General features: G+C 38.7%; 3 protein-coding genes across 16 annotated transcripts in view; 2 read left to right on the top strand and 1 right to left on the bottom strand.

Annotated features, from left to right (window-relative positions):
* shank3b (SH3 and multiple ankyrin repeat domains 3b) overlaps nucleotides 1–4,045 on the top strand; it is a 31,945-nt gene extending 27,900 nt beyond the window's left edge. For 8 of the 14 annotated variants that reach the window (XM_053241646.1, XM_053241648.1, XM_053241647.1 and 5 more), the window contains 2 exons: nucleotides 68–97; nucleotides 544–4,045. In XM_053241646.1, the coding sequence (XP_053097621.1) occupies nucleotides 68–97; nucleotides 544–1,129 (616 nt within the window). In that variant the 3' untranslated portion in view covers nucleotides 1,130–4,045. Of the gene's footprint in view, nucleotides 1–67; nucleotides 118–292; nucleotides 322–543 lie in introns of those variants that run through there. The other 6 variants (XM_053241649.1, XM_053241655.1, XM_053241652.1 and 3 more) reach the window with 5 other exon arrangements.
* A 2,357-nt stretch (nucleotides 4,046–6,402) lies between these two features.
* tymp (thymidine phosphorylase) lies at nucleotides 6,403–14,400 on the top strand. Its single transcript, XM_026923517.3, has 10 exons — nucleotides 6,403–6,554; nucleotides 7,016–7,188; nucleotides 9,699–9,901; nucleotides 10,025–10,123; nucleotides 10,938–11,067; nucleotides 11,147–11,265; nucleotides 11,368–11,530; nucleotides 12,575–12,802; nucleotides 13,013–13,153; nucleotides 13,229–14,400. Exons 2-10 carry the CDS (start codon nucleotides 7,053–7,055, stop codon nucleotides 13,369–13,371), a joined length of 1,362 nt encoding a protein of 453 aa, XP_026779318.1. The 5' UTR covers nucleotides 6,403–6,554; nucleotides 7,016–7,052; the 3' UTR covers nucleotides 13,372–14,400.
* A 2,247-nt stretch (nucleotides 14,401–16,647) lies between these two features.
* lsm8 (LSM8 homolog, U6 small nuclear RNA associated) lies at nucleotides 16,648–23,335 on the bottom strand. Its single transcript, XM_026922699.3, has 4 exons — nucleotides 23,172–23,335; nucleotides 20,870–20,910; nucleotides 19,384–19,511; nucleotides 16,648–16,966 (listed from the first exon to the last, which is right to left on the bottom strand). The coding sequence occupies exons 1-4, from the start codon at nucleotides 23,200–23,202 to the stop codon at nucleotides 16,876–16,878; spliced, it is 291 nt and encodes a 96-aa protein (XP_026778500.1). The 5' UTR covers nucleotides 23,203–23,335; the 3' UTR covers nucleotides 16,648–16,875.
* Nucleotides 23,336–24,426: the final 1,091 nt, after the last annotated feature.

Below are 24,426 nucleotides of genomic sequence, written 5' to 3'. Positions count from 1 at the left end.
AGGTTTCGTTTACACACCTCACGTAAGCACATAACACACCCTTATGTGTCTCTATATGTCCTTGCAGATGTGAGGAGAATGGAGAAGAGAGTAAATCGTAGGTTTTTAGCTCTGTGGGTAAAAGACACCTCTTCGTCCAACTAACTTTCACTAAAATTCCTTACTGCATCATTACTTATAGCTGCAATTATCATGCATGGCTTTTATTAAAGTATATTAAAGCCATAAATTGACTAATTCTAAGTTTTCTAAGATTAAGGCATTGAATATTCTGTATATTGTATATTTGCAGCCAAGTAGGCCTTTCAGTAATACCCTGAGGTAGGTTTTAGCTTCAATATAATTTCAGAATTTGTTTGTAAATGAGAAACCATAAATAGAACTGCATACTAACTGTTTTGCTTACAGCACTAACTGTATTATTTCTTCATATAAAGATATTATACTGTCAAATTTAATGTCTTTTCCTGAACTGTGACTTACTTGAGGATTTTGGTTTCATTATCTAACTTGCCCTCCCAAACCCCTGTTTCTACCTGTCAGACTCTTCAGCAGCCTTGGTGAGCTCCACACCATCTCACAAAGGAACTATGGCACCACTTTCACCATCCGCCCGGGCAGCCGCTACCCAGTAACCCGCAGGACACCCAGCCCGGGGGCCACTCCAGAGCGAAGTGAGCCTCTGGGGCCAATGCGCACATTTGGTCCCCACCACCACCACCATCACCACCATACCATCCTCAAGTCCTCCAGCCTGAGCCTCCCACAGGAGCCCAAGGAGGTGCGATTTGTCATGCGGAGTGCCAGTGCTCGTGCCCGCAGCCGCTCCCCTTCCCCGTCGCCCTGTGCCTCCCCCTGCCCCTCACCAGTCCTGGGCGCCCCACTCCTGGCCCTGCGGCCCTTCAGACAGCGCCCTCTTGCACTGTGGAGCAAGTATGATGTAGGCGAGTGGTTAGAGAGTGTGGGACTAGGGGAGCATCGTGCCCGCTTCTTAGAGCATGAAATTGAAGGTGCGCATCTACCTGCGCTCACCAAGGATGACTTAGCTGAATTGGGGGTGACACGGGTGGGGCACCGGATGAACATTGAACGTGCACTCAAACAGCTGTTGGAGAGCTCAGGAGCTTAATAAATTCTAGAGAATAGAGTTAAATAAAGTCCTTGCCAAATTGTACCACTATTATTTGCAGACCAGTAGCCAAACTGGCTAAATGATTCCTCAGCCTCACACAGGCCCTCTCTCATGAATAATCTATTTGATTAAACACATCCAAGCACAATCCCAAAGCGTAAGACCTTACGCTATTTAGTCACAATTGGTGTGTAGTCTGTAGACCTGTTTTGCTGTGTTTGAAAATGAGTTGATTGATAGGCCACGTGCCCCAGAAGGGATCCATCTAGTCAGTGGACTGGACTGGCATGGCTGCTATATTACAAAGAGAAGAAATAAGGATCTCAGTAATTCACTGTTGGGAGCAACAACAACAAAAAAAACACCTAGACCTTTTAAAGCCAATGCTTCCAAGTGCCCAGGGTTTACAATTCATGATATTTATTCACAGTCTTTCAGTCAAAAATGCCTTGCAGGAAACTTCGAATTTCATACAAAAACATACTGGATGAGGCTTGTAAGTGTACAAGTGACAATCTCCCCTTAAAGGTGCACTATGTGGATACAAATTCTAAGCAAAGTTTTGCTTTTTCAAGTAGGCCATAATAATATGAGCTAATTTTTCTGTGGATGTTTGAACTGGTTCCACTATTATTTATCATTTATTCTGTCTGTGATTTCTGTAATAATGTACTCATGTGTTTGTAGCATAAATTAATTCATTTAATAAGGAAATAAAGGCACAGAATAGCAAAATGTTCATAAAGCTATTGAAGTTAAAAATGTCAGTGATCAGCATCAATTTTCAATTATTTACAATGATATTCAGTGTAACAATCCAACATAATGCACCTTTAACCCTGAAACAACCTTTCATAATACAAGTGTGGCCTTGAGATAGTACTGCCGCCATCTAAATTTGATAAAGAAGAGTATTTTCAGGAATACAGTCAGTTTTATATGTGTATGATATATATGGGCGTATATATTCAAACAACAGAATGTATGAGTGTTAAATGAAATATGCGTCTTATGCCCTGTGTGTGTTTATTTTATCATATTTTATCTTTGTTACGTTAAATATGAATTAATAGCATAAGCCCAATCATAGTTACTATCTCCCCCATAGTATTCCTCGTGAGTTCTTAGATCGAAAATATTTGCAGTAAAGAAAACCTTTCTTAAACTTAGGAAATGAGTTGAAACACCGCTTATTGGTTTTTGTCATTTATGAATAAATGTGAGGTGAGATTGTATATTGAGTATTTATTTTCAATTAGAGAGGCACTTAAATACTATGGGGAGTAGGTAGCAGTTTTGTTACCTTTTTGTGTTCTGGATGGATTAACAAGGTGTCATGATTTAATGCCGATTTGTAAAATTATTTGATTAATAGATTGTTCTTTTGTGTAATTGGGAATTTTGTTATAAAACAGGCTTTGGTTGAGTGAAAAGTTTATGCTACTTAAGGGCTTACAATCATGCTAATCGTGTTTATGATGCACATGTGGACTGACACGATTGTACACTTTTCAAAAGAAAGATGCTCGTATGTGACACTGATCACTAAACATCAAGGAGTCTAAGAGGCAGTTTTTTAAAATTACAAGAGCCATGAAAATACAAACAAGCCAATGTGCAAGCTTTCAAGTTCAAATTATGATAGAAGTAAGAAGGCTTTTCTTGTAATGCTGTGAAAACGTCTGGGGACTAAGCTGCCCTGAACACTACCTTTGATGACGTTCAGACCTAGCACAGTAATGCGCTTTAAATTAAATCCAATATTTTTACAATTACCAAAGTAATTGAACATTCTAATAGTGGCTCTGTAACCAGATCCATTTAATCATAATGTTAAACGCAAGATAAATTTCACGTCTATCTGTCGCCAGAATCCTACCACGTAACTCAAGAGACTCACACTTGCCTCGCATCCAGATGATACATTTGCACAAAGTGGAGGGTGCTACTTTTTTATAAGCCATTTGCATAGAACACTGCTGTTCTCCCTCTCTCTCTCGCTCTTTCTCTTTCTCTCTCTCTCTCCTGTCCTCTCTCTTCCTATCAGATGCACAAACACATCCCACTCAAGCACAGAATGATACACAGCTTCATCGACGGTTGACAGTACCCAGTATGCAGCTGGCAGTCTCAGTATGGATGTAATATCCATCAGGGTATAACAGATCTTGAGCATATAAGAGCTGTTGAGTTGCTAAAGCAATGGACTACTATGATGACTGGTCAGTGTGTGGCACCCACTCACTCAATTTAGGAACTAAAAGGACCGCTTTCTTTGGAGTTTTAATGTTTTTTTTTTTTAATGTATTTGTTGTTGAATTCAATTCAGTAATTCGAAGTACAAAGTCTGACCATGTATGCTTTCAAGAGAATATTGTACCCAACTAATAAGTTGACATGTTTATAAATCTATTGCTCATGGCTATGAGGGTAAATCTGGCACATTGTCCTGGATGAAATGAAATGAAAGAGCCTGGCCATTTCTGTGTTGTGTTCATCCACCTCTATTTCTGAGTTCTGGACTGCCACGAAACTGCACTCGACATCACTTGATGTTTAGCCAATAAGTTGAATCTAAAAGATTAGATGAAAACAAACATGGTGCAGTGTTATGCAGATATCCGAATATGTGAAAGATACTCTAAAGCAATTACAAAACAAAAAGCAAACTCAGTGTTGATCAGTGTTGATCTGTCTGTGTAGTTCATCATGTGAGGTATCAAAGGTGTTGAAAGATCAGGAACTTTCACTCGAATACAGTTTTACCTAGATGCAGATGTAAGCATAAGCATAAGGAAAACATCACGGCCTTCCAGAAATACTCAGTTTCTATCCTCGTGGAAGGTGTTTAAGTTTAAAACGTAACTACATGCCTTGTATGACAGTGTTTTTGATAAAGGAAACATGATGAAACCTTGGTGGCAAGTCTGAATGCATTACCCCCTCATTTGAAAGAAAACAAAACAAAACACTAATTCAAGCAAAAGCATGTCTGTGATGATGCAGGATGAGTCACTGCTTGTGCTGTTCTGGTCACATATTTAAGCATTTCAGCCAGTGACTGATGAGTGATGAGTGGTTCATACTCAGAGAAATCTGCAGTATTAGAGCAATTCTCAAATCTATGTTAGTCTGCACAGTTAGATTTATATTGCTCTCAGAGACGGGCTGTTTTTATCTGATTCCTTTTACTATTATAGTGTCATTGAGTAATTTAGGCTGCTACCCTTGATAATCGAATAAAGTGTGGCAGCCTGGGAAAACCCTTTATGTATGCATGTATCTTAGCCACATGTAAACTTCTAGCATTTAAGTCTGATTACCCTCAAAAGTGAAAACTATATTTAAAGATTCCATTGAAAGACACCAACTGACTGATTGTATGAAATCAACTGCTATATGTCAAGAATAAATCACTCATGGCTGTGCTGTTATAGGAAAATAATCCATGATAGTTGGTTTTTCTGTAATAGAATTTTATTCCTCTTACATAGTACCACTGATTACAATTTTTAATTTAGTAATGAATGACATGGCAGAAAGGTTACATTCACACACTCATTCACACCCAGGGGCAATTTTAGTGAAGACAATCCGTCTACCAGCATGTTTTTGGGAAGAAACCAGAGAACCCAGAGGAAACCCATGGGGACACGGGGAGAACACGCCAAACTCTGCACAGACACTAACCTGAGCTCAGGATCAAACCAGGACCCTGGAGCTGTGATTCAGCAAATGCTATCTGTGCCACCCATGAGGAATACAGTGTTTTTTATTGCTTTAAATGAAACACTGATGATGGTTTGGGGATGGACTGTGTCTTGCTCAACCCGAAACCAGGCTCAGAAACACACTCACACATGGCAAAAATATCATAATCCTTTAGGATAATTTAATTACACATTATATGTTACATTATAGGTTGCGCAATGGTTAGAGTTACCGCCTCACAACTCCTGTAATCTTCCAGGCCCGCAACCAAGATAAAGTACTTAGTGAAGATGAATGAATATATAAATATATTCCTCATAATAAGCCAGTGCCACCTCTACATGTAATATAGTTCCACATTTCCTTTTAGAGAACATTCAAACTCTCCAGAAATAATCAAATAATCAGAATACAGTATTGTGTCCTATCAATCTGAGCTTGAGAGAAGGATATCTTCGTTCCTCTCTTTCCCTGCTATGCTAGAAAAGTGTTCAGAACAGGATTAGACAACTGGGTAAAAAATAAGAGCATTACATCAGTGAAGATTTGCATAGAAGATAAATAGTGTTCACAAAACCCATAAGTAGCTATTGAGTAAATTCACCTTACTCACTAAAAAGTATTTCAGAATGAGTACATAACTTGTGGCATTTGTTTTCTTTTTGAAGTATTGACCATTCACTCACTTGAAGAAATGAATAAAGGTTCAAACCCGTTTGTCCTCTGTGTAAAACCTTACCCTGTATTTCTTCACTATGTGTACTTAGTGGTAGTAGTATACTGTTCCCTTTTTTCTGTAATTAGAGAAAAAATATGACAAACAGGAAACATCTGGTGGAGAACATGGGCACTGACCTCTAGACATCCAAACTGTCTAAACTACACCCTAGAAATTAAAGGATGCATAGACTAGTTGACTAATACTTTCACTAGACGCCACTGTGGGGATGTTGGCTAGTCAGGCTGATGGAAAAAACAGTGAGTCAGATGGTAAAGAAAGCAGCTAAATGTGCTATGTTAGTCTGAAAACATTTCAGACTAAACAATGCCAATTCTATAGTCAGCTGCACAAGACTACCCTGGGAAAACGTTAACATTTTTCACATTTTCTTTTGATAGATGAAATGTTCAGTTCATTACAGACCAAAACTAATACTGGATCAAACTGTAGTCCTCTGTATAGTCACTTCCACTATCCCACCACTGCACACTGCAATTTCTCTCATTATCAAGGAAGAAAGAAAGGAAGAAAGAAAGAACCAACCAACCAACCTACCTTACCACTCTAAGAACCAATTGTTCTACTGTCCAATCCAAATTCATTTCTTACACTAAGTGTACACTTCTACTCAACTGAGTCACATTTCTTGTACACACTATTGCCAATCAAAACTCTGAATCAATATTTGTATTTGTGAGAAGCCTAGCTTTTATCTTATGCAAAGACTGGAGAAACAGGTTATATGGGATAATACAATAGGCTGTATGTTAATTACATCCATACCACACAGGGAAGTACTGTAATCGGATTTGCGTAATACAGTAAAAAGCAGTGGAACAGTAGCAGTGGTTGTCATAGTTAATGTGTGACTGGCAGGTGGGCCTGAGAGTGCCGGGTGATTGGATTAGAGGCTGTGAGTGTTATACACACTTCTGAACTTGGGATTTTACAGCACTGCAGTCAGTGTGCATATCTGCCTTACTGTAACAGGTAGGTTCTTCTGAAATTCTTTTCTGGTCAGTTTGATAATATTCATGAAGCTTTTTTTTTTTCTTCAGAAAATTGCCTATTGTACTTCACTAACTGAGGAAGATGAAATTTTTGATGACTTATGTCCGTTTGGTTATTGTGAACTTTCCAAAGCATGTGATTATTTGCTACACAGAAAAATTCCCAGTATTCTACTGACTGTTTAATTACTTAATTAATTAAACGATATTAGCTATTTAGTTACTGTGTAGTTACTCTATACTATAATTAACTCTTGAATCATCTAATGAACTGATTGTGTTCAGCTGAAGTTCTATGAACACTGTAGGTGTTGATTCAACAGTCTTTGCTATGCACTGTTTGAACACGGAGTCAATGTTAATAAAAATAGAAGGGTCTTAACTTTGGTGCAACTGATGCAATATTTGGGTTTCCTGTGTCTCGCTCTCTGCCGCATGCAGCTGACAGCTTTACAAGCACACCCACGTGAGTGCAAGGATGTCACACACGATGGACGCCAGTAGTTTCCCAGAGATGATCAGGCGGAAACGGGACGGTGGTCAGCTGAGCGCAGAGGAGATCCACGCCTTTATAGAAGGAGTCAAATCACACACCATTCAGGAAAGTCAAATAGGTGAGACTCTAAACAGTCTAGTTATCACAACGTCCTCATAACTTCCCCAGTTCCACCCAAGATAAGCTGCATGTGAACAGAGTGTATAGATATGGGTGCAGTATGTGGGGGCACAGCAGCTTAGCGGTCAGCACTGTTGTCTTGTACTGCCGGGGTTGCGGGTTTGAATCCCTCCACCCTGTGTGTGAGGAGTTTGCATATCCTCCCCATGCTTTGGGGATTTCCACCAGGTACTCTGGTTTCCTCCCTCAGCCCAAAGACATGCATTGTAGGCTGACTGCCATTTCCAAATTGTCTGTAATGTGTGAGATAGCACCCTATCCAGGGTGAGTCTCCTGGGATAGGCTCCCTGTGTAGGATAAGCAGTATCAGAATTTATCTACTTTACCAACAAAAAAAAACTCTAGCATAAACTTAAATGTATAATTCAATGCAGTGTATAACCTACATTTTAAGAGAAGTTGATTCCATTCAAAATGATGAGTATTTATCACCAGTTATGAAGCTAACAGAACAGAAATGTGCCTCTACAACCTTTTGTGTACTGAGTTTATCATCAAGCCAAAGCACTAAGAAATGCACTAGAACAGGAGTTGCTTTTTGTTCTTCTTTCAGCTGCTCCTGTTAGGGGTCACCACAGCAGATCATTCGTCCACATATTTGATTTGGCACAGTTTTTTACACCGGATGCCCTTCCTTACGCAACCCTCCCCAGTTTTATCCAAGCTTAGGACTGGCACTGGGAGTGCACTGTCGTGTGCAACCCTAGTGGCTGGGGGTGGCTCCCTGGCCAGGAATTGAACCCGGGCCACAGCAGTGAGAGCGCCGTGGCCTAACGACTAGTTCTCCAGGGAACAATTTGTAAAATTTCATCACAGAATGGTGACAATAGTTACCTTTTAATTATTAACAATTAACAATGAATTATTAGTTGATGGTTATAAATAAGCCTGTTTGAAGTGGTGACGATTTGTTTTGTAGTGATGGCTCATGTTACGACTTTTGACTTGCACCATGGATGCAGATGAGACGTCTGTTTTGAATCTGATGCAGGGAGAATAAATAATACTTCTCTGTCCATTCATCTTTAAACATTCTGTTTAAACCCACTATTCTTTAAACAAGCCACGTCATCAGTTCAGTCCAGAGAAGGTAAATAAAATGAAAAATAAATAAATGAAACAAAAAAAAGGGAGCATGTTACTCCTGTGTTATCATCTCTTCACTGGCTGCCGGTTCAGTTCAGGATTGATTTTAAGATTTTATTATTTGTTTTTAAAGCACTACACAACTTGGCTCCACATTATATTATAGATCTCCTAAGCCTTTATATTTCATCTAGGCCTCTGAGGTCTACAAATCAAATGTTGTTGGCTGACCCTCAACAGTCAAAGGGTGATCGGGCATTCTCTGTACTTGCTCCTAAATTATGGAACAATCTCCCCCTTAATATTCACTTGGCCCCGTCAGTGGAGATTTTTAAGTCTCAGCATTTGAATTGTGGGAACATTGAGTACTAGAGATATTTGTTCTGCTATTGATCACACTTTGTATATGTAGTTTTTGTTGGAGTTTATAATGTTGTTAATGTGTGTGTGTGTTGATGGTGTTTGTCATTTCAACTTCCTAATTGTGAAGCACCTTAGTCAACTCTGTTGTTTTTAAACGTGCTATGTAAATAAAATTGTGTTGAGTTGAGAGTTGAGATCTGTGAAAACTCTTCCCTTTCTGACCTAACGTCTCTAGCCCTGTAGCTCGTCTCTGGTCTGATGAGCTCCCTTCAGCTGAATAATTTACATAAATGGATGTGACTGGATAAACTACAACAGAGGCTCTGCTACAGAAGCCAAGATCATTCTTGTTTAGAAAACTAGAGGCACAGAGTCTTTATCAGTATTTTTCAGTTACTTGGTTCAGTCTGCTAAAAATATTTATCTACATTCGGACCATGTTCCTCCATTAACTCTCAGTGATATTTTTATATTGTGTCTGCCTGTAATACTTTCTAATGAAATATTTGTTCCTATTTCATCAGAATATAATCAGTCATCAAAAGCACTCTTAGTTTTACTATTTTTATATACAGTATTTTTATATTATTATATGATGCTTGATGGGACCAGAATTGTTGTTTCTACCAGGGTTCTATAATATTCTCATAACCTGCTCCTTTACACTTCTGGACTGAAAGCCAGTCCAGATTAAACTACCAGTTCAGAATGAATAAAAAGTGTGAATTCTTGTGCATTCTTCTTGAAGGAGGGAGGTTCATGAATGCTCACTATTGAGAGTTATTTTTGTCAAGGCTGAACTTAAGGTTAAATTCATTTAAATGAAAGATGCATGATGTAATATGAGGCATGGATAACAGAGATCACACCAGAAAGGTGTTTGTAGGACAAAATTTAAACAGGAGAAGATTAACACAATCTTAGACATGATAGCAGAACAGTGTGGAGAGAGATGTGTTTATGATTTATGGTTTAAACTTAATAGTGTGGTTTTTGTAGGTGCTATGCTTATGGCCATACGGCTGAAGAACATGGTTGCCGAGGAAACCATGGTGTTGACGAAGGAGATGATGATGTCGGGTGAAGTTTTCCACTGGCCCAAGGAATGGGCGGGGCTTGTGGTGGATAAACACTCGACGGGTGGGGTCGGGGACAAGGTCAGCCTTCCACTGGCCCCTGCTTTGGCTGCTTGTGGGTGCAAGGTGAATAGATGGGTTTCTTATTAATTCAATGCTTAAAATAAAAAATACACACGCTTTATTGTAGTATTCATGGACCAGTGATGAATTCAGAACGGTTGTCTAATCAGTTTCTGATCCATGCAGGTCCCTATGATAAGTGGACATGGACTGGCACACACTGGAGGCACACTGGACAAACTGGAGTCCATCCCAGATTTCAACATCCACCAGTCAGTAGAACAGGTACTCAATGACTTAGTACTTACTCCACAGAGATGCTGAATTCTCAAATCTGATTGGTGAGTGTTTAAAAGTGTTTATTAATGTTAATGTTAATAGTGCGAACTGCAAGGCAAATCACAGGTTTATATTAATGCACTTGTTCTAACAGTTATGGTTTCTATAGTAACAGCTAATGCATATGGACTTGTATGGTGGACTCTCCATGTAATCATTGCCTAATAATACATGGATTTTTATAGAAGGGAACATGTATAATTGTTGATATGGTGAAGGTTTCTGTAAGGACTTGTTTATTTGGAAGGAGTCTCCAGTGTCAGGGCTTTGCAACAGTCAGATTTGAAGCTGTTCCTTTAGGTTTTCAGACACAGGAAAGTCTTCAGGACAGAGGACTTTGCATTTTGCAGATTTCTGATAACATGACAAGCCGCGTTTTTTGTCTTATCAACTTAAAGAGAGAAATAAGAAATAGAGGCTAGCGATCCAAACGAATGCTTATAACTGCTATAACGCAAGTGGTAACAGGAACTAACTTGTGATTGTTCCACAACATTACATGTACTAACAAATCACTAGTGTTATAAGACTGCTGTGGTGTAAGAGGATTGAAACACAACAGGACATGCTGTTAGAACATGAAACCAAATAAACCAGTAAGATTACAAAACTAATCTCAGATTAATCAAAGCAGATTGTGTAGAATTTGCAGTCAAACTACATTTACTTATCAGACTACCAAACACTGGCTATGCCTTAGCACTACTAGATATGAACTGACCTTGGAATGGATATGAAATGTGTTTGTGTGGGTGGTCAGGTGAAGCAGATACTGCAGGATGTAGGCTGTTGCATTGTGGGTCAGACAGACACACTGGTACCTGCAGATCGTGTCCTCTACGCTCTCAGGGACATCACTGCTACCGTGGACAGTGTCCCACTTATCACAGGTGAGATCAGCTGAATATCGAAGGCTTGTGTCTTGCATGCCCTGATGTTGTGTGTTTATTTATTCTTTTGTTGTTACAGCATCAATAATGTCAAAGAAGGCAGCTGAAGGTCTAAATGCACTTGTGTTAGACGTGAAGTTTGGTAAGGCTGCTCTTTACAAAGACCTGGACAGCGCTCGGAGCCTCGCCCAGTCACTGGTGAGACACAGCTGTGTGTGAGGATGAGAGAGAGAGTGAGAGAGTGAGAGAGAGCGAGAGAGAGAGACTTTGATCTCAATAACACTGACTCTGTATCTCTAGGTTACAGTGGGAAACAGTTTAGGTATAAAAACAGGGGCGGTGTTGAGCCGGATGGACGCTCCTATTGGCCGATGTGTGGGAAATGCTGTAGAGGTATATGAAGCTTTGGAATGCCTCAAAGGGCGTGGCCCTGATGATCTGAAGACCCTGGTTACATCACTGGGTAAGGAGGATTCATCAAGTGATGTAAGAGAGATTTCAAAGTGGGAAGACTTTTAAAGGGATACTCCAGTGTTTTTCAACATAATCTCTCTCTACCACACCTACAGTATATAGCTGACAAGAATTTTGTCACATTTGCTTGTACTGAACAAATTTACTTATATTAGAAGTCAGGGCAACAGAGATGAGAGAAAGTTGTTACCAAAGCTGTTCTTACGTAGTTCAGGTTCGAATACCTACAATGCCACAGCCATCTGTGGCAGGGAGCTAAGAGAGCAAAATTAGCCATGCTCTCTGGCATACTCTCTCTTCCCTGTCAATCACAGGGACACTAGCCAATCATGAGTGTCTATGAGCTCATGTATGGGGAAGAGGGCAGATAGCACATTTCTCAGAGTGTGTTACACTGCCATGTGATGCGACATGAGGAGCAATTCGAAAACATGTGGTTGGCTGGCTTCACGTGTCGGGGAAGCACGTATCAGCCTTCACCCTCCCTGGCTGGTAGCTGTCGTATGACAGGGACAAGCTGGCTAGTGGAAAGGAATTGGCAAATGACCAAATTGGGGAGACAATGGGAAAAAAGTACATGCTTTCATATAACCACAAATTCCAAGCAGTCCCAACTGTGAAATTATAAACTATACAGATTTACACACAGCTAAGATATTGATAGCAATTTAAAAGAATATGCATTTTGCCCCAACAATTGACCTTAGACTTTCATTATAAATTTATTTTGAGTAAACAGGTTTTTTTTGTTTATTTCACTTATAGTAATCATACATACACTACTACAGAAGCAGTAGATAGAGATACATAGACATTATGTTGAAAAAGCTTTTAAAGCTGCCCAGAGAGATAACAAGGTGGTACTGAACATCCATCCATTAATCAATCCATCCATCAATCAATCAATCTCCAAGTGTACTTGGCCTAAGAATGGCTTCGCATCTACTTTCAGCCAGGCTTTTCCAAAATGTCCTTGACTCAATGGTTCCATCTGCTGGACTGCTGAGTTCTCACAGTATGTTATTATGTGTAGGTGGCCAGGTGCTGCAGATGAGCGGCCGTTCAGCTACTCTGAAGGAAGGGAAGGAGGCAATCAGTGAGGTCCTGAAGAATGGGAAGGCCTTGCAAAAGTTCCAGGCCATGCTGGAGGCCCAAGGGGTGACTGCGGCTATAAGCCACTCCCTCTGCTCAGAAAAGGCTGAATACTTTAAGTACCTAAAGCGTGCACAGTACCAGACAGAGCTTAAGGCAACGGATGATGGTAATATGTATAAAATACATATTACTACAGTATTTGATGTTAATTTGTAAATTAGTGGCTGACATGGAACATTCAGCTGTAGTATAAAAATGCATCATATTGTTATTATGGAGAGAATATTGTCACTATTCAATGAGGACATGTTTAAACATGTCTTATTTTGGCCAACCTTTAAAGCAGATGGTCAGCATGCCACTATATGTTTTTCAGGCACAGTTTTGGGAATAGATGGTATGCCCATAGCCATGGTGTTGCACAAGTTAGGAGCAGGCCGTAGCAAAGCAGGGGAGCCGATCAACCACAGCGTGGGAGCAGAACTCCTGGTAGACCCAGGACAACAGATAAAGAGAGGTGAGTAGTAAACATTGTGTGTGTGTGTTGACATTTACTGGAGGACAGAGTGCCAAACATTAACTTATCTGGCAGGTCAGCCCTGGATCAGAATCCATCATGATTGTGCAACACTGAGCTCACAGCAGCACGCTGACCTGCAGGGGGCTTTGGTCACTGGCAGTGGAGATGAGTACCAGGACAGTGCTCGAGTGGCAGAGTTCATCCTACCAAACTGATGTCTCTCCTGACACAGCCTGCAGGTTGTCTGAACCTGGTGCAAGCATAGTGCACTTTTTCTGATTAATTGAAAATTTTTAGAGTTCTATACTTATTATACAGTGGAATAATTTGCATAAGTATTCACCCCCCCTTAAACTTTTCTACATTATTAATGTTACAACCTGGAACAGAAAGTACCTAACTGGGGTTATACTAAAGACTACAAAAAAAAAATACTACAAAAAAATAGCCCATAACATTCAAATGTGGGAAAAATCTATATAGTTTTACATTTTTGTTTTTTACAAATGAAAAATGCAAAAGTTGTGATTGCATAAATATTCATCCCAGGTGCTCAATTCAGGTGTTAACCCCTGATTTAGCTACCAGCAGAAGTCACGTAATTAGTTGAATGGAGTTTACCTGTGTGCAATGAAAGTGTCACATGATCTCAATTTGAATACACCTGTCCTTGGAAGACCCAAGAGTATGTTGGAGAATGTAGCTAAACAAACAGCATCATGAAAACCGACATGCTATCAACCAACAAGTCCAGGACAAAGTTATAGAAAAGTATTAATCAGGGTTAGGTTATTTTAAAAAAGTCTTAAACTTTGAATATCCTGCAAAGAACACATTTAAATCCATTATTAAAACAAGGAAAGAATACTGAACAACCTAGAATCTGCCTAGAGGAGGCTGTCTACCACGGCATTAGTCAGAGAACCAATCAAGAGGCCAGGGATAATGCTCAACTCATGATGCTACCACCACCATGCTTCACTGTGGGGATGGTGATAATCCCTACTATAGTTCCAGGTTGTAACACTACAAAAGTTCAAGGGAGGGTGGGTTTGATATTTACACAAGTCACTGTAGAGAGGTTGGGAGAGAGAGAATGAAAGAAACACTGCAAAATGAAGATTTAAGTATGTATGTATCTTCTTCAGACTTTATATTCTGTTAAATTCCTTAAATTTATTTTACAAAATAGTCCTAGAAGGTCTAAAATAATGTATATGAATCAGAAAAAAAAAAAAAAAAAAAAAATATATATATATATATATATATATATATATATATATATATATATATATATATATATATATATATATATAGAGAGAGAGAGAGAGAGAGAGAGAGAGAGAGAGAGTATGAATGCCAGATGTAAATTACAATTTTATGATTAATTATTTAGTTTAATTGCTAGTTTAAAATTGCTATATGTTGCTTTTCAAAGAGTAACAGGGCTGAAAGTAACAGGGTTGGTCATTCAATATCACAATACAGTTGGTGCAAATTGTTATTATTTTGTTTAAAGATCTTATTTTTTTTCATTTAGTAGCATTCAGAAGCTACATAAGCAATTTACATGTTTCCCAGAAGACAAAATAATAACAATTTACACCAATCATCCTGTTAAAAAAAACCCCGGCTCTTAATGGAGTGTGTTGCTTTCTTGAGTGTCAGTGAATGTTTGCACCTTTTGTAATAGTTGTGTACGAGTCCCTCAGTTGTGCAGGACCTGGAGAATTTTTCGAAAGAACAGTGGGCAGTTTAACTGCTCAGGACAAAAAGGGACTCGTGAACAACTATCACAAAACAAAAACAGTCGTTAATCATCCAGGTAACAACACAGAGTATTAAGAATCAAGTGTATGTAAACTTTTGAACTGGTTTATTTGTGTAAATTCAGTTATATTTGTGCCTTGTGGACTATATGTAAACATGTTATGTGAAATAGCTTATTCAGGGCGATACTAAATAAAAACAAAATGCAATTTTTATGATCCCTCTTATTTTTTTTTAAATTATTAACATTTTGCAGATTCTGCAAGGCGCATGTAAACTTATGACCACAATTGTATCATTGAAATTAAAGAAAAATGAAAAGAACTTACTTTTCTTCATCTCATGATCTGCAACTTCCTTTTGAACGTGTGACTTGTGGAATATTGCAAATAATTCATAGGGGTGAAGTGTTCAGGTAACAGGGTTGAGTGAAGGTTATTGTTGTGGGACTAAACTATACATTTTTCATAACCTGTAATGACTGCTGGAAAGGGATATTTAAAGAAAGAGATGTTAAATGGATTCACACAGTATTGCAAAAGCAACACTTATGAAGTATTTTAATGATTATATTTCAAGTGTTATACAGGACTGGGACAGGCAAAGTTGCCATTTCATGGGTTGTAGAGGTTTTATTGTTTTAAATTATTTATCTGAAACATACACATAGGTTGCTGTGAAGGACATTTGGAATATTTGCCTTCTATTTAGCTTTTCTTTATGCTGTCGGAGTCACATTTTTATCTTTTGTTGTCTATTTTGCCTTGAGATGGCAGCAGAGGACCTTTCTTGCAGTCTGATATCTTCTACATCAGTGTTTCTCATCACATAGTCCCAGGAGTAATTGGAGGTATTACAAAGGGTTCTTAACAGAAAATGAAAATCTTGTATCACTATATATTTACATTTTTTTTTTCAGAAATTAATTTAATGTAATGTGCATCAGAACCAGCTTTATTATTAACTGCATTTAATAATATTAGAGTGCCATTAGAGCCATTATTTAAAAAAAAAAAAAAAGGAAAACAAAGGGATTAGTCAAAGAAACAACCAAGAGACCAAGAGGTAATGCTTAACATGGTACCACCACCATGCTTCATTGTCAGGATGGTGTTCTCGGCATGATGAGCAGCACTGGGTTTCTGCCAAGCATATTGCTACGTGCCAAGGCCAAAAAATTAATTTTCGTCTCATCGGGCCAGAGAACCTTTTCGCCAACTGAGTCTCCAAACGAGATTTCATGAAGACCAGCTTTGTGGAGTGTCCACGGCCTGTAACCAGCTTCTCCCAGCTGAGCTGTGGATTTCTCCAGATCCTTCAGAGTTACTCTTTTTTCCCTTGGCTGCTTCTCTGACTAATCCTGTGTTTACCCAGACTTTTGATGGACGGCCTCCTCTAGGCAAAGTTGCAGTTGAGCCATATTCCTTCCATGTTTTAATAATGGATTTAATGCTGCGCGGCAGGATGTTCTTTGGGATCTTTTATAACCAAACCCTGACTGATACTTTTCCAGAACTTTGTCCCGGACTTGTTTTGATAGCTCCCTTGTCTTCATGATGCGATTTAGGTATTTTCTCTAACAAACTCTGGAGCCTTCCAGGAACAGGCATGTTTATACTGACATTAGGTCACAAACTCATTTCTGCCTGCATCCTTCTATATGTTAGATGCGAGCAGAACTAAGTTTCTCCTTCCCTAAAAATGAACGTGATTACACCAAAGACTTTTACAATTTATTTTCTCTCATTTTCACACACGTAAAAAAAACGTCAGGCATTTTTTACATTAAAAAAAAAAAAAAAAAAAAAAAAAAAGCAACGTGAAAAATTTCTATTCCATTTCTGCAGATAAACCAAGCAGGGGGAGGAGGAAGAGGAGAGGGGGGAGCCAGTGAAAAATACTGTGACTGTGGTTTGAATGAGTCTGTACTTTTACACACAGGGGGAAACTTAGTGCACTACGGAGTTAAGTGGTTCTGCCCTTATATTGCCGAGATCCAGTGCAGAGTCTGTTTCCTCATCGATTTCACCAATAACAGCCCTGTAACACAAACAGAGATGAAGCTTCATCCACTGAACCTTTCTCTGACATCTAATCAACAAAAAAATGTGGAGCAATACCACATATGCTTTCGTTCACATGTGTGGCGGCCTGGAAAAAATCTTTCACATGGCTATTATTTTTTACATTTTCAGCTATATATAGGTTTGAAAACTATTCCTGAACAGAAATATATTTCTCTTCTGCATGTTTCCCAACCACAAGTTTTAGCATTTTAAAGTCTTTTTTTCTTTTATTATTATATATTTTTTTTATTCTTAGTCCACTGAAAGACACAACACACTGGTCACCTTAAAGCACCCAATATTTACACTCACTGGCCACTTTATTAGGAACACATGCACACCTGAGCATTCAGGCAATTATCCTAACAGTCATTCATGTAGCAGCAGCACTATGCATAAACTCATGCAGCTACAGGTTGAGAGCTTCAGTTAATGTTCACATCAAACACAGAATGAGGAATAAATGTGCTCGTTGTGACATTCACGTGGCATGGCTGCTGGTGTCAGAAGAGCTGGTTTGAGTATTTCAGAAACTGCTGACCTCCTGGCTAGACTGGTTCGAGTTGATAAGGAAGTCTACAGTGACTCAAATAACCACTCTACCACCGTGGTGAACAAACAAAGCATCTCAGAATGAACAAAAGGTCAACTTGAGATGGACGAGCTACAACAGTAGAAGACCACCAGATTGAAGAACAGGAATCTGAGGCTACAGTGCACACAGGCTCACCGAAACAGGACGTCTGAAGACGGTCTATGTTTTTTTTATTCCTCAGTGACTGACTGGATAATTGCATGAATGAGCAGGCATACAGATGTTCCTAATAAAGTGGCCAGTGAGTGTATTGCATTCTCTTACATTTAATTTAATAAGCAATAAATAAATAAATAAGATAGTGATGGTGAAACCAGTCACTCTTTAGCCCAGCCTTTATTTATACAGAATACTGACTGACAGGTTATTCAGAAGTCCCGTCCATCAAGCAGTCATTTTATTTTTATTAAAGATATCTCTTATTTTATCTAAAGAGGGCAAACATTTTTTAAGATTAAAAATCATTTACACCACAGTGCAGATTAATTCTCAAATCTGATTGGTCAGAAGGTGTGTATTATTTTTGTACAACAGCACGGCTGGTAGAACCAGCTGTAACATGAACGATAGTTTATATCAGTGCGCTCATTCTAATAAGTTATTGTTTCTGTAATAACAGATCATACACAGGAACTTGACACTCCTCATAATCTAAGACTAATAAACAGATTTTAAAAAATGTGGTGGTGCTCGACAAAGTAAAACCTATAATCGTGTGGTGACTTTTTTAGGAGACAATTGTTTAACATTTCTGGAAGGAGTCTCAGCTGTAGGTGCTGTGTAATAGTTACGGTGCTTTGCAAAGTTTATCAGCACAGGAAAGTCTTCAGGACAGAGGAATTCATTCTTTCTGGTTTCTTGGCAAAATGACAAGCTGTGTTTTTTGTTTAAAGAGCGAAAGAGAGAGAGACAGAGAGAGTGAGTGAGAGAAAGAGAGGAAAAAAGAGTGAGACTAATGAGGGAATGACTGTTTATCATAGCTATAATGTAAGAGATAACAGGAATTAACTTGTCTCTCGGATGTTCCACAACATTAACTATAAACCGTTAAAATAGGTGATGTTTTGTGCATTAATAAATTAAACATTGTAATTGTTGGAAATCTCTGTGGTATAAGTGGAATAACATATGACAGACTGTGCTGTTCTATAAAATAATGCACTTTGAGGGGGTAGCGGCACTCTGCTTGCACGTTGTGCCATATCACACCACCCCTCCCCCAATTATGCATTATTTTTATATAACAGCACGGTCTGTTGTGTGTTATTCTTTACTGTATTTTATATTATCAACATATTTACCATGTCAAATACTTGGTAAAAAAACGGTGTCTGCTGTCGTCTGTACAGAGTGTCTAAGCGCTCTTCTCTGTTTGGATGATGACATGATGACCATTTTGACAGCTGGTACCTGGCTATATACTAATTGATTAGGCTTATGTCTGTTTTGTAATGGCTCTCCTGACACAACATGATCTTTGCAGGCAGACATCAAGGTTATGTCAGAAAGTGTCTTAAATAAAAACATTTCCTTGTCAGTTTGGTAAAATGTTTACATTTTCTTAAACTACGATTGGTAGTTTCGCATTTCATTTTGGTCAATACCCGAGATTTTTTTCATCATTGTTATCAGAATTCAGCCGCAACAACATCTGACGGATGTTGTTTTCCCAAACCACCACACAATTCTTCTCGAAAACTTTCAATTAAACTGACAGCTATTGAATTGCACAACACTAATTCCTCCGCATTGTTTCTGTAACCTAGTGATGGAGCCAATTTACGTTCATGACTTACACATTATCTCCTCTGACGATGTACAGTCCCAGCACAACCTGCTCCACTCCCTGGGAGGAGCTGAACACACGCTCGTGGCTTTCATCTAAGATGAGGTTGATCGTCTGGTCAAAGCCCTTTAGCGTTCCCTGAAAAAGAACAAGAGATTAACACATCGTTCTTTAGCTGTCATGATTAACCAGGTGTGGGACGGAATGACTGGTATGATAATACCCTCTAATCCACAATTATTCATCATAGATCTAACGTTATGCTAGACCAAACCCCATGATGTCAAAAAAAACTATTTCTAGCTGCAGCATATGTACTACAAGTTCTTTAAAAACTCTAGGGTAGTTAGCCTACATCTTAAGAAATAAACACAGAAGATTGAAATCAGAGGATCTGTAAGTGAATATATTTGCAGAACTACATGACCTCAGTGCTATGGATCAGGTAAGCTGATACCATGATAAACACAATGTCACGTTTCAGACACACAAACAGTTCAGGTTCATTGAAATCATCACTGCATCACACGTAAGTGCAGGAATTAAGATTCTTAGCTCATTCGTGACACATTCAAGACACACAGCCAAAACTAGCAAGTCTAATAAATCTCACTTTAAATAAATATCAGACCATGTTAAGAATACAAATAGACATATATGTTAAACACTGGGAAAAATGGACTATATTCACAGCTAAAAGGGATATAACAGATGAACACTCTAAATTGATGTATCTAAACATAAGGCAACCTATTCTTTAACTCTGTCCTTAAATTGGCAAGACTCCATATCACTGATGTATGACTAACTGAGGGAAGTGTACCCATGTTAGCCTCCTGTTTTTAGTTTCATTATCTTTTTTTTATTATTTCATTCTTTCTTTTTCTAATACTCTCATTTTAACAAAATAAAGTAGTGAAAAACAGACAATACATTGCAACATATAGGATTCAAATAATTGTAAATGTAAATAGTAAAATACTCACTGATACAATAAAAGTTGTGTGGGAGGGCAGAATTGCGAGCTTATTTGATATTACAATTTTACACGAAATCTTATCACTCACCCACAAGTCATATGAATTATAATTAATAATACACAATCTACCTAAAATACTAAAGGTACTCTGTATAACTGCAGATTAAAATTAACATTCGGTAAAAGTTAGAAATTAGCTTTCCTCATTGTTGAACATTGCTGTTGAACTGTTGAAAAGGCTGCAAGGGAACCTCCCCCCTCTCATTCATTTAGGATGAACATCAGAATGTATATTTGCAATGAACTTTAAGCCTACAACTGTTTTAGTGTCTCTTATTCAGCAGTAAATGTCAGTCTGGGAATCTCCAGACTGGACAAGAGTTCTTATAATGGTTCTGGAATGACATGAGCACTCCTAGTTCATATAACAAATATAGATATAGCGCACACAATGTAAGTGTCATGCGTGCAGTGAACTACATCACGACACTAAAGTGCAGAAATAAATGATACTCACCACGATCATTCGTCCATCTGATGTAATGATGGCGACAGTCCCTTCACAGGCCAGTTAAGGGCATTTAAACAGCTTTGTGTGTGAATTAACACAAGAACAACAATTACACATCTCAGTTCTCGACTCTACACAGACAACATACTGTTGAGTGTAAAAGAAAAAGTGCATGCCCCTGAAACAAGATATTTAGTGTGCATATGATGTTACAGATTTTTGTGTTTTTGTGAATTTCCAGTGGTTTTTTTTTTAGTTATTTTCCCCTCTCTTTTTTCATATCTTAATGAATGAGTGTTGTCGTTTCACTGTTAGTAACAGTCTTCGTTAACTCTAAACACCCTTCTCCATCTTTTTAAAAGCCAATATTTTGCATTAGATCTTATTTTCATGACTCTTAAATCTTAGAAGAGTCAAGGTAAATGTGTTTTATGTTTTTAGACACCTTAAAGGAAAAATCCAGCTTGAACAACTTGTAGGTTAATCTTTATAAGTAACGTGATCTTCAGTGGTGCAGGGGGATTTAGCCCTCGCTTCATCTCTTCCTTTAAAGAGAGATACAGCGGAGCTTTAGTCTGTCCGGCCTGATCAGGGAGTCGGCCATTTTAAGGGCTGTCTTACTGGCAAAATCCTTCCAATGCACTGGAACATTCACTCCCTAAAAAAAACTCACAATGCACCACAAGAACCAGAAAGCATCGAAGCTCACTATGTTCCCTTACTGGAAATGATGTCATATTTTCTGAAGCCTCTCAGCTCGAAGAAAACAGCGGACAAAGTCTCAGCCAACTTCGTCTACAAACGTTAAGTATCTTGTTATCGTTGGTGTAGCTCTCAAATGATTACTTACGTTAGCGATTTTTAACTTTATCTGACATTCTATATACAGTTTGTTTGCGTCTAATAATTTTTAAAAATCCACTAGCTAGCCTACGATCTTGCTTGAAGCACCATGACAGAAATGTGTGTGATTAAGTTAACATATTTATATGACAATGTCAGAAAGATATCGGTCCTGCCTGTTAAATGATGCCTGATAAATGCCAGTGGGTATGTAATCATTTCACCGGAATTGTGTTATCAGTGTCCCAATGCGTAGTGAACCAGGGTCCCTAGCAGTGCCCGAACTCGTGTACACAATATACTGATTCATGAACTAGGGCACTAGGGAGTTGACTGAGACGCACCCAATAAAGTGGCAGTCACTCTAGACTTTTCAGTTCCATTGACTTCCATTCATACGCCTGCAAATGCTGAAGACAGTCCAAAATACAAGTTTGGTGAACTCTGACCTACGAATTCGTATCACGTGAAGACGTGTGACCAATAGAAGATTGAAACGTCATGGCGTGACCTCTGAAGAAAATCCAAGACGATGGAAGCACCATCGCGGTTAGCACCATTGTAGCGGTGTCGCAGCATCCCGTTTTATACAACACAGCTTTAAAAGAATATAAAATCAACATCAAATGAGAAGCCATGACGTCGTAATCCATGATGTGTGGATTTAAAATTAAAAAAAAAAAAATTAAAAAATTTAAAAAAACACCACCTTGGTGTGTGTCATATCCGGTCGCTGGAAAGAAAGAAATGTCGCATGCTGAGAGTCTAGTGTGACTGCCCCTTAACAGTGTCACCCTGTGACGTCAGAGTGGCGCACAACTGCAAGTTCTCCCAGGAATAACAAAAATACAGCACCAAGCAACACACTAGCACCAGAACATTTTAATTAAATACATTAAATAATGTGTCTCAGGGTGGAGTTTTACTTTAATGTCGTAGATAATCATCTGGAAGAAAACAATAACAACAGAACTGGATAAAAAGCTCACCTTTTCATTTATCATAAAAAAAAGCTAAGGTTACACTGACTTTACTTTAACTAGGAAACTACATCCACGACTTTTTTAAACTATATTAATACATCTTTTTTATCTTAAAATGCACACAGTGTGTAGGTTTTATTACTGCATTGTGCATCAAAGCACAAATAAACATTCGGCACACAAGCAGCTAGTAGCTAATGAAAGCGCTAGCAATGTAGCTAATGCTGCAATTCCTCACATTTACTAGCCACCTGAACGAGAAGCAGGCCAACACCGAAAAAAAAAACTTAAACAGCCAAGTTTAATTAGATACCTAACTAAATACCAAACATGAGCACGCTAGGTAGACCCGAAAGACAAGCAATTCAGCAGCTAATTATCTTAGCTGCTATGTTAGCAAGAGCAGAGAGCTTTGCTAGTTAACAGCGCTAACATGCTACATCAGTTACAGATGACTTTTAAGCAGCTTACAAAAAGGATACGGTTGATGTAACTCTCAAGAGCAGTCGACATCTCCACTGAATTTTTTCCCCCCCAAATTTACAGGAACTTCTTTTTCACTCCTGCAATGTACATGAGCTAAAGTGTGCTGCTAAAGTAGCCGGGAATGAAGTAGGAAAAGGCGTGACTAGGCGATTACTGATCTGTTCCATCCACAAGCATGTTTAATCGAATGAAGAGCAGTCGCTCTGTTCACACCTGGTAATAGTAACACACGTCTTGAGTAATCCGATTACAAGTGGACAGCAAAACGTATAGCTGTTTACACTTGGGATCATGAACGTGTCTCCAGTGACCACTTGTGATCGGATTTCATACATCGTTTGCGCAGGAGGAATAGCGTCTTACACATTTATTACGTCTTCCACTGCATATATTTTCAGACAGAAATGTACATCTCATGTTCCTTTATGAGCTGCTTCAAACATTTCAGTTGCATGGTCTGCTAACAAAACCTATAACTGAATGATGGTGATTGAAGCTATGAAAAGCCGCTGCTTTCGTCTCTGTTGTTATAGTGTCACCTTTACGCATTACCAATTCAGCGTGATTACCAGCTGTCTCCCAATGATTACGTATTCTCCGGCTAGGGCAATGATGCAGTCGATTAGTTGGTCCTTTGCTGCTTTCCAGGACGCATTAATACACGTTCACTTTCATGCTACAAATGTTATGTAGTTCTAAGCACCCCAGACCACCTCCGAATGTGGTTTGAGTAATCGGATCGCAATGTGTCCTGGAGACGCATTAGACCCAGTTCACACCTGGACAGGGCCTATAGCGAGCTTTCACACATTCTTTTGCTATATGATTTGGTTTGGTTTCATGCTTAACATAATTAAACAAACCAAAAAGCAATGAGGGGTGGCTGAGGGGTGTGTAGAGCTGATATCCTACTTTGGTTAAAAAAAAGGTAAACAAAGCTTTCACAAATGCATGTAAATATCACAAAAATCACCAGCGCATAGAGAACACCGATCCTCTACTAAATAAATGATTACATAATTATTTAAATAGCTAATTTGGTGTATATTTTTCACACAGCAGCATCAAAGCGCTCAGTTTGCACAGTTTAGCAGCTTGCAAATGCAAAAAATGCTCCAAACCAAAGTACATGCCATTTTTGGTTCACTTTCTACAGATTCAGAGCTGAATCACTTCAGAGCAGTTGAACAACTGCAGTTGAATTCACTTAGAAGCACCCTGAGACCATCTTACTCAGACACTCTCAAAGCG

Source organism: Pangasianodon hypophthalmus, chromosome 18 (assembly GCF_027358585.1).
Source record: "Pangasianodon hypophthalmus isolate fPanHyp1 chromosome 18, fPanHyp1.pri, whole genome shotgun sequence".
Classification (NCBI taxonomy): Eukaryota; Metazoa; Chordata; class Actinopteri; order Siluriformes; family Pangasiidae; genus Pangasianodon; species Pangasianodon hypophthalmus.
This window is presented reverse-complemented; position numbering and strand designations above follow the sequence as displayed.

Bases quoted from the DNA above. Each gene is read 5' to 3' on its own strand.
- tymp (XM_026923517.3), top strand. From the start codon at position 7,053: ATGTCACACACGATGGACGCCAGTAGTTTCCCAGAGATGATCAGGCGG. The intron at 11,266-11,367 runs GTGAGACACAGC...CTGTATCTCTAG, and splicing joins GGAGCCTCGCCCAGTCACTG to GTTACAGTGGGAAACAGTTT. The intron at 12,803-13,012 runs GTAATATGTATA...TATGTTTTTCAG, and splicing joins GCTTAAGGCAACGGATGATG to GCACAGTTTTGGGAATAGAT.
- lsm8 (XM_026922699.3), bottom strand. From the start codon at position 23,202: ATGTCGACTGCTCTTGAGAGTTACATCAACC. The intron at 20,911-23,171 runs GTATCCTTTTTG...TGGCCTGTGAAG, and splicing joins TCTTGAGAGTTACATCAACC to GGACTGTCGCCATCATTACA. The intron at 16,967-19,383 runs GTAAGTCATGAA...TTTGTGTTACAG, and splicing joins ATCGTCAGAGGAGATAATGT to GGCTGTTATTGGTGAAATCG.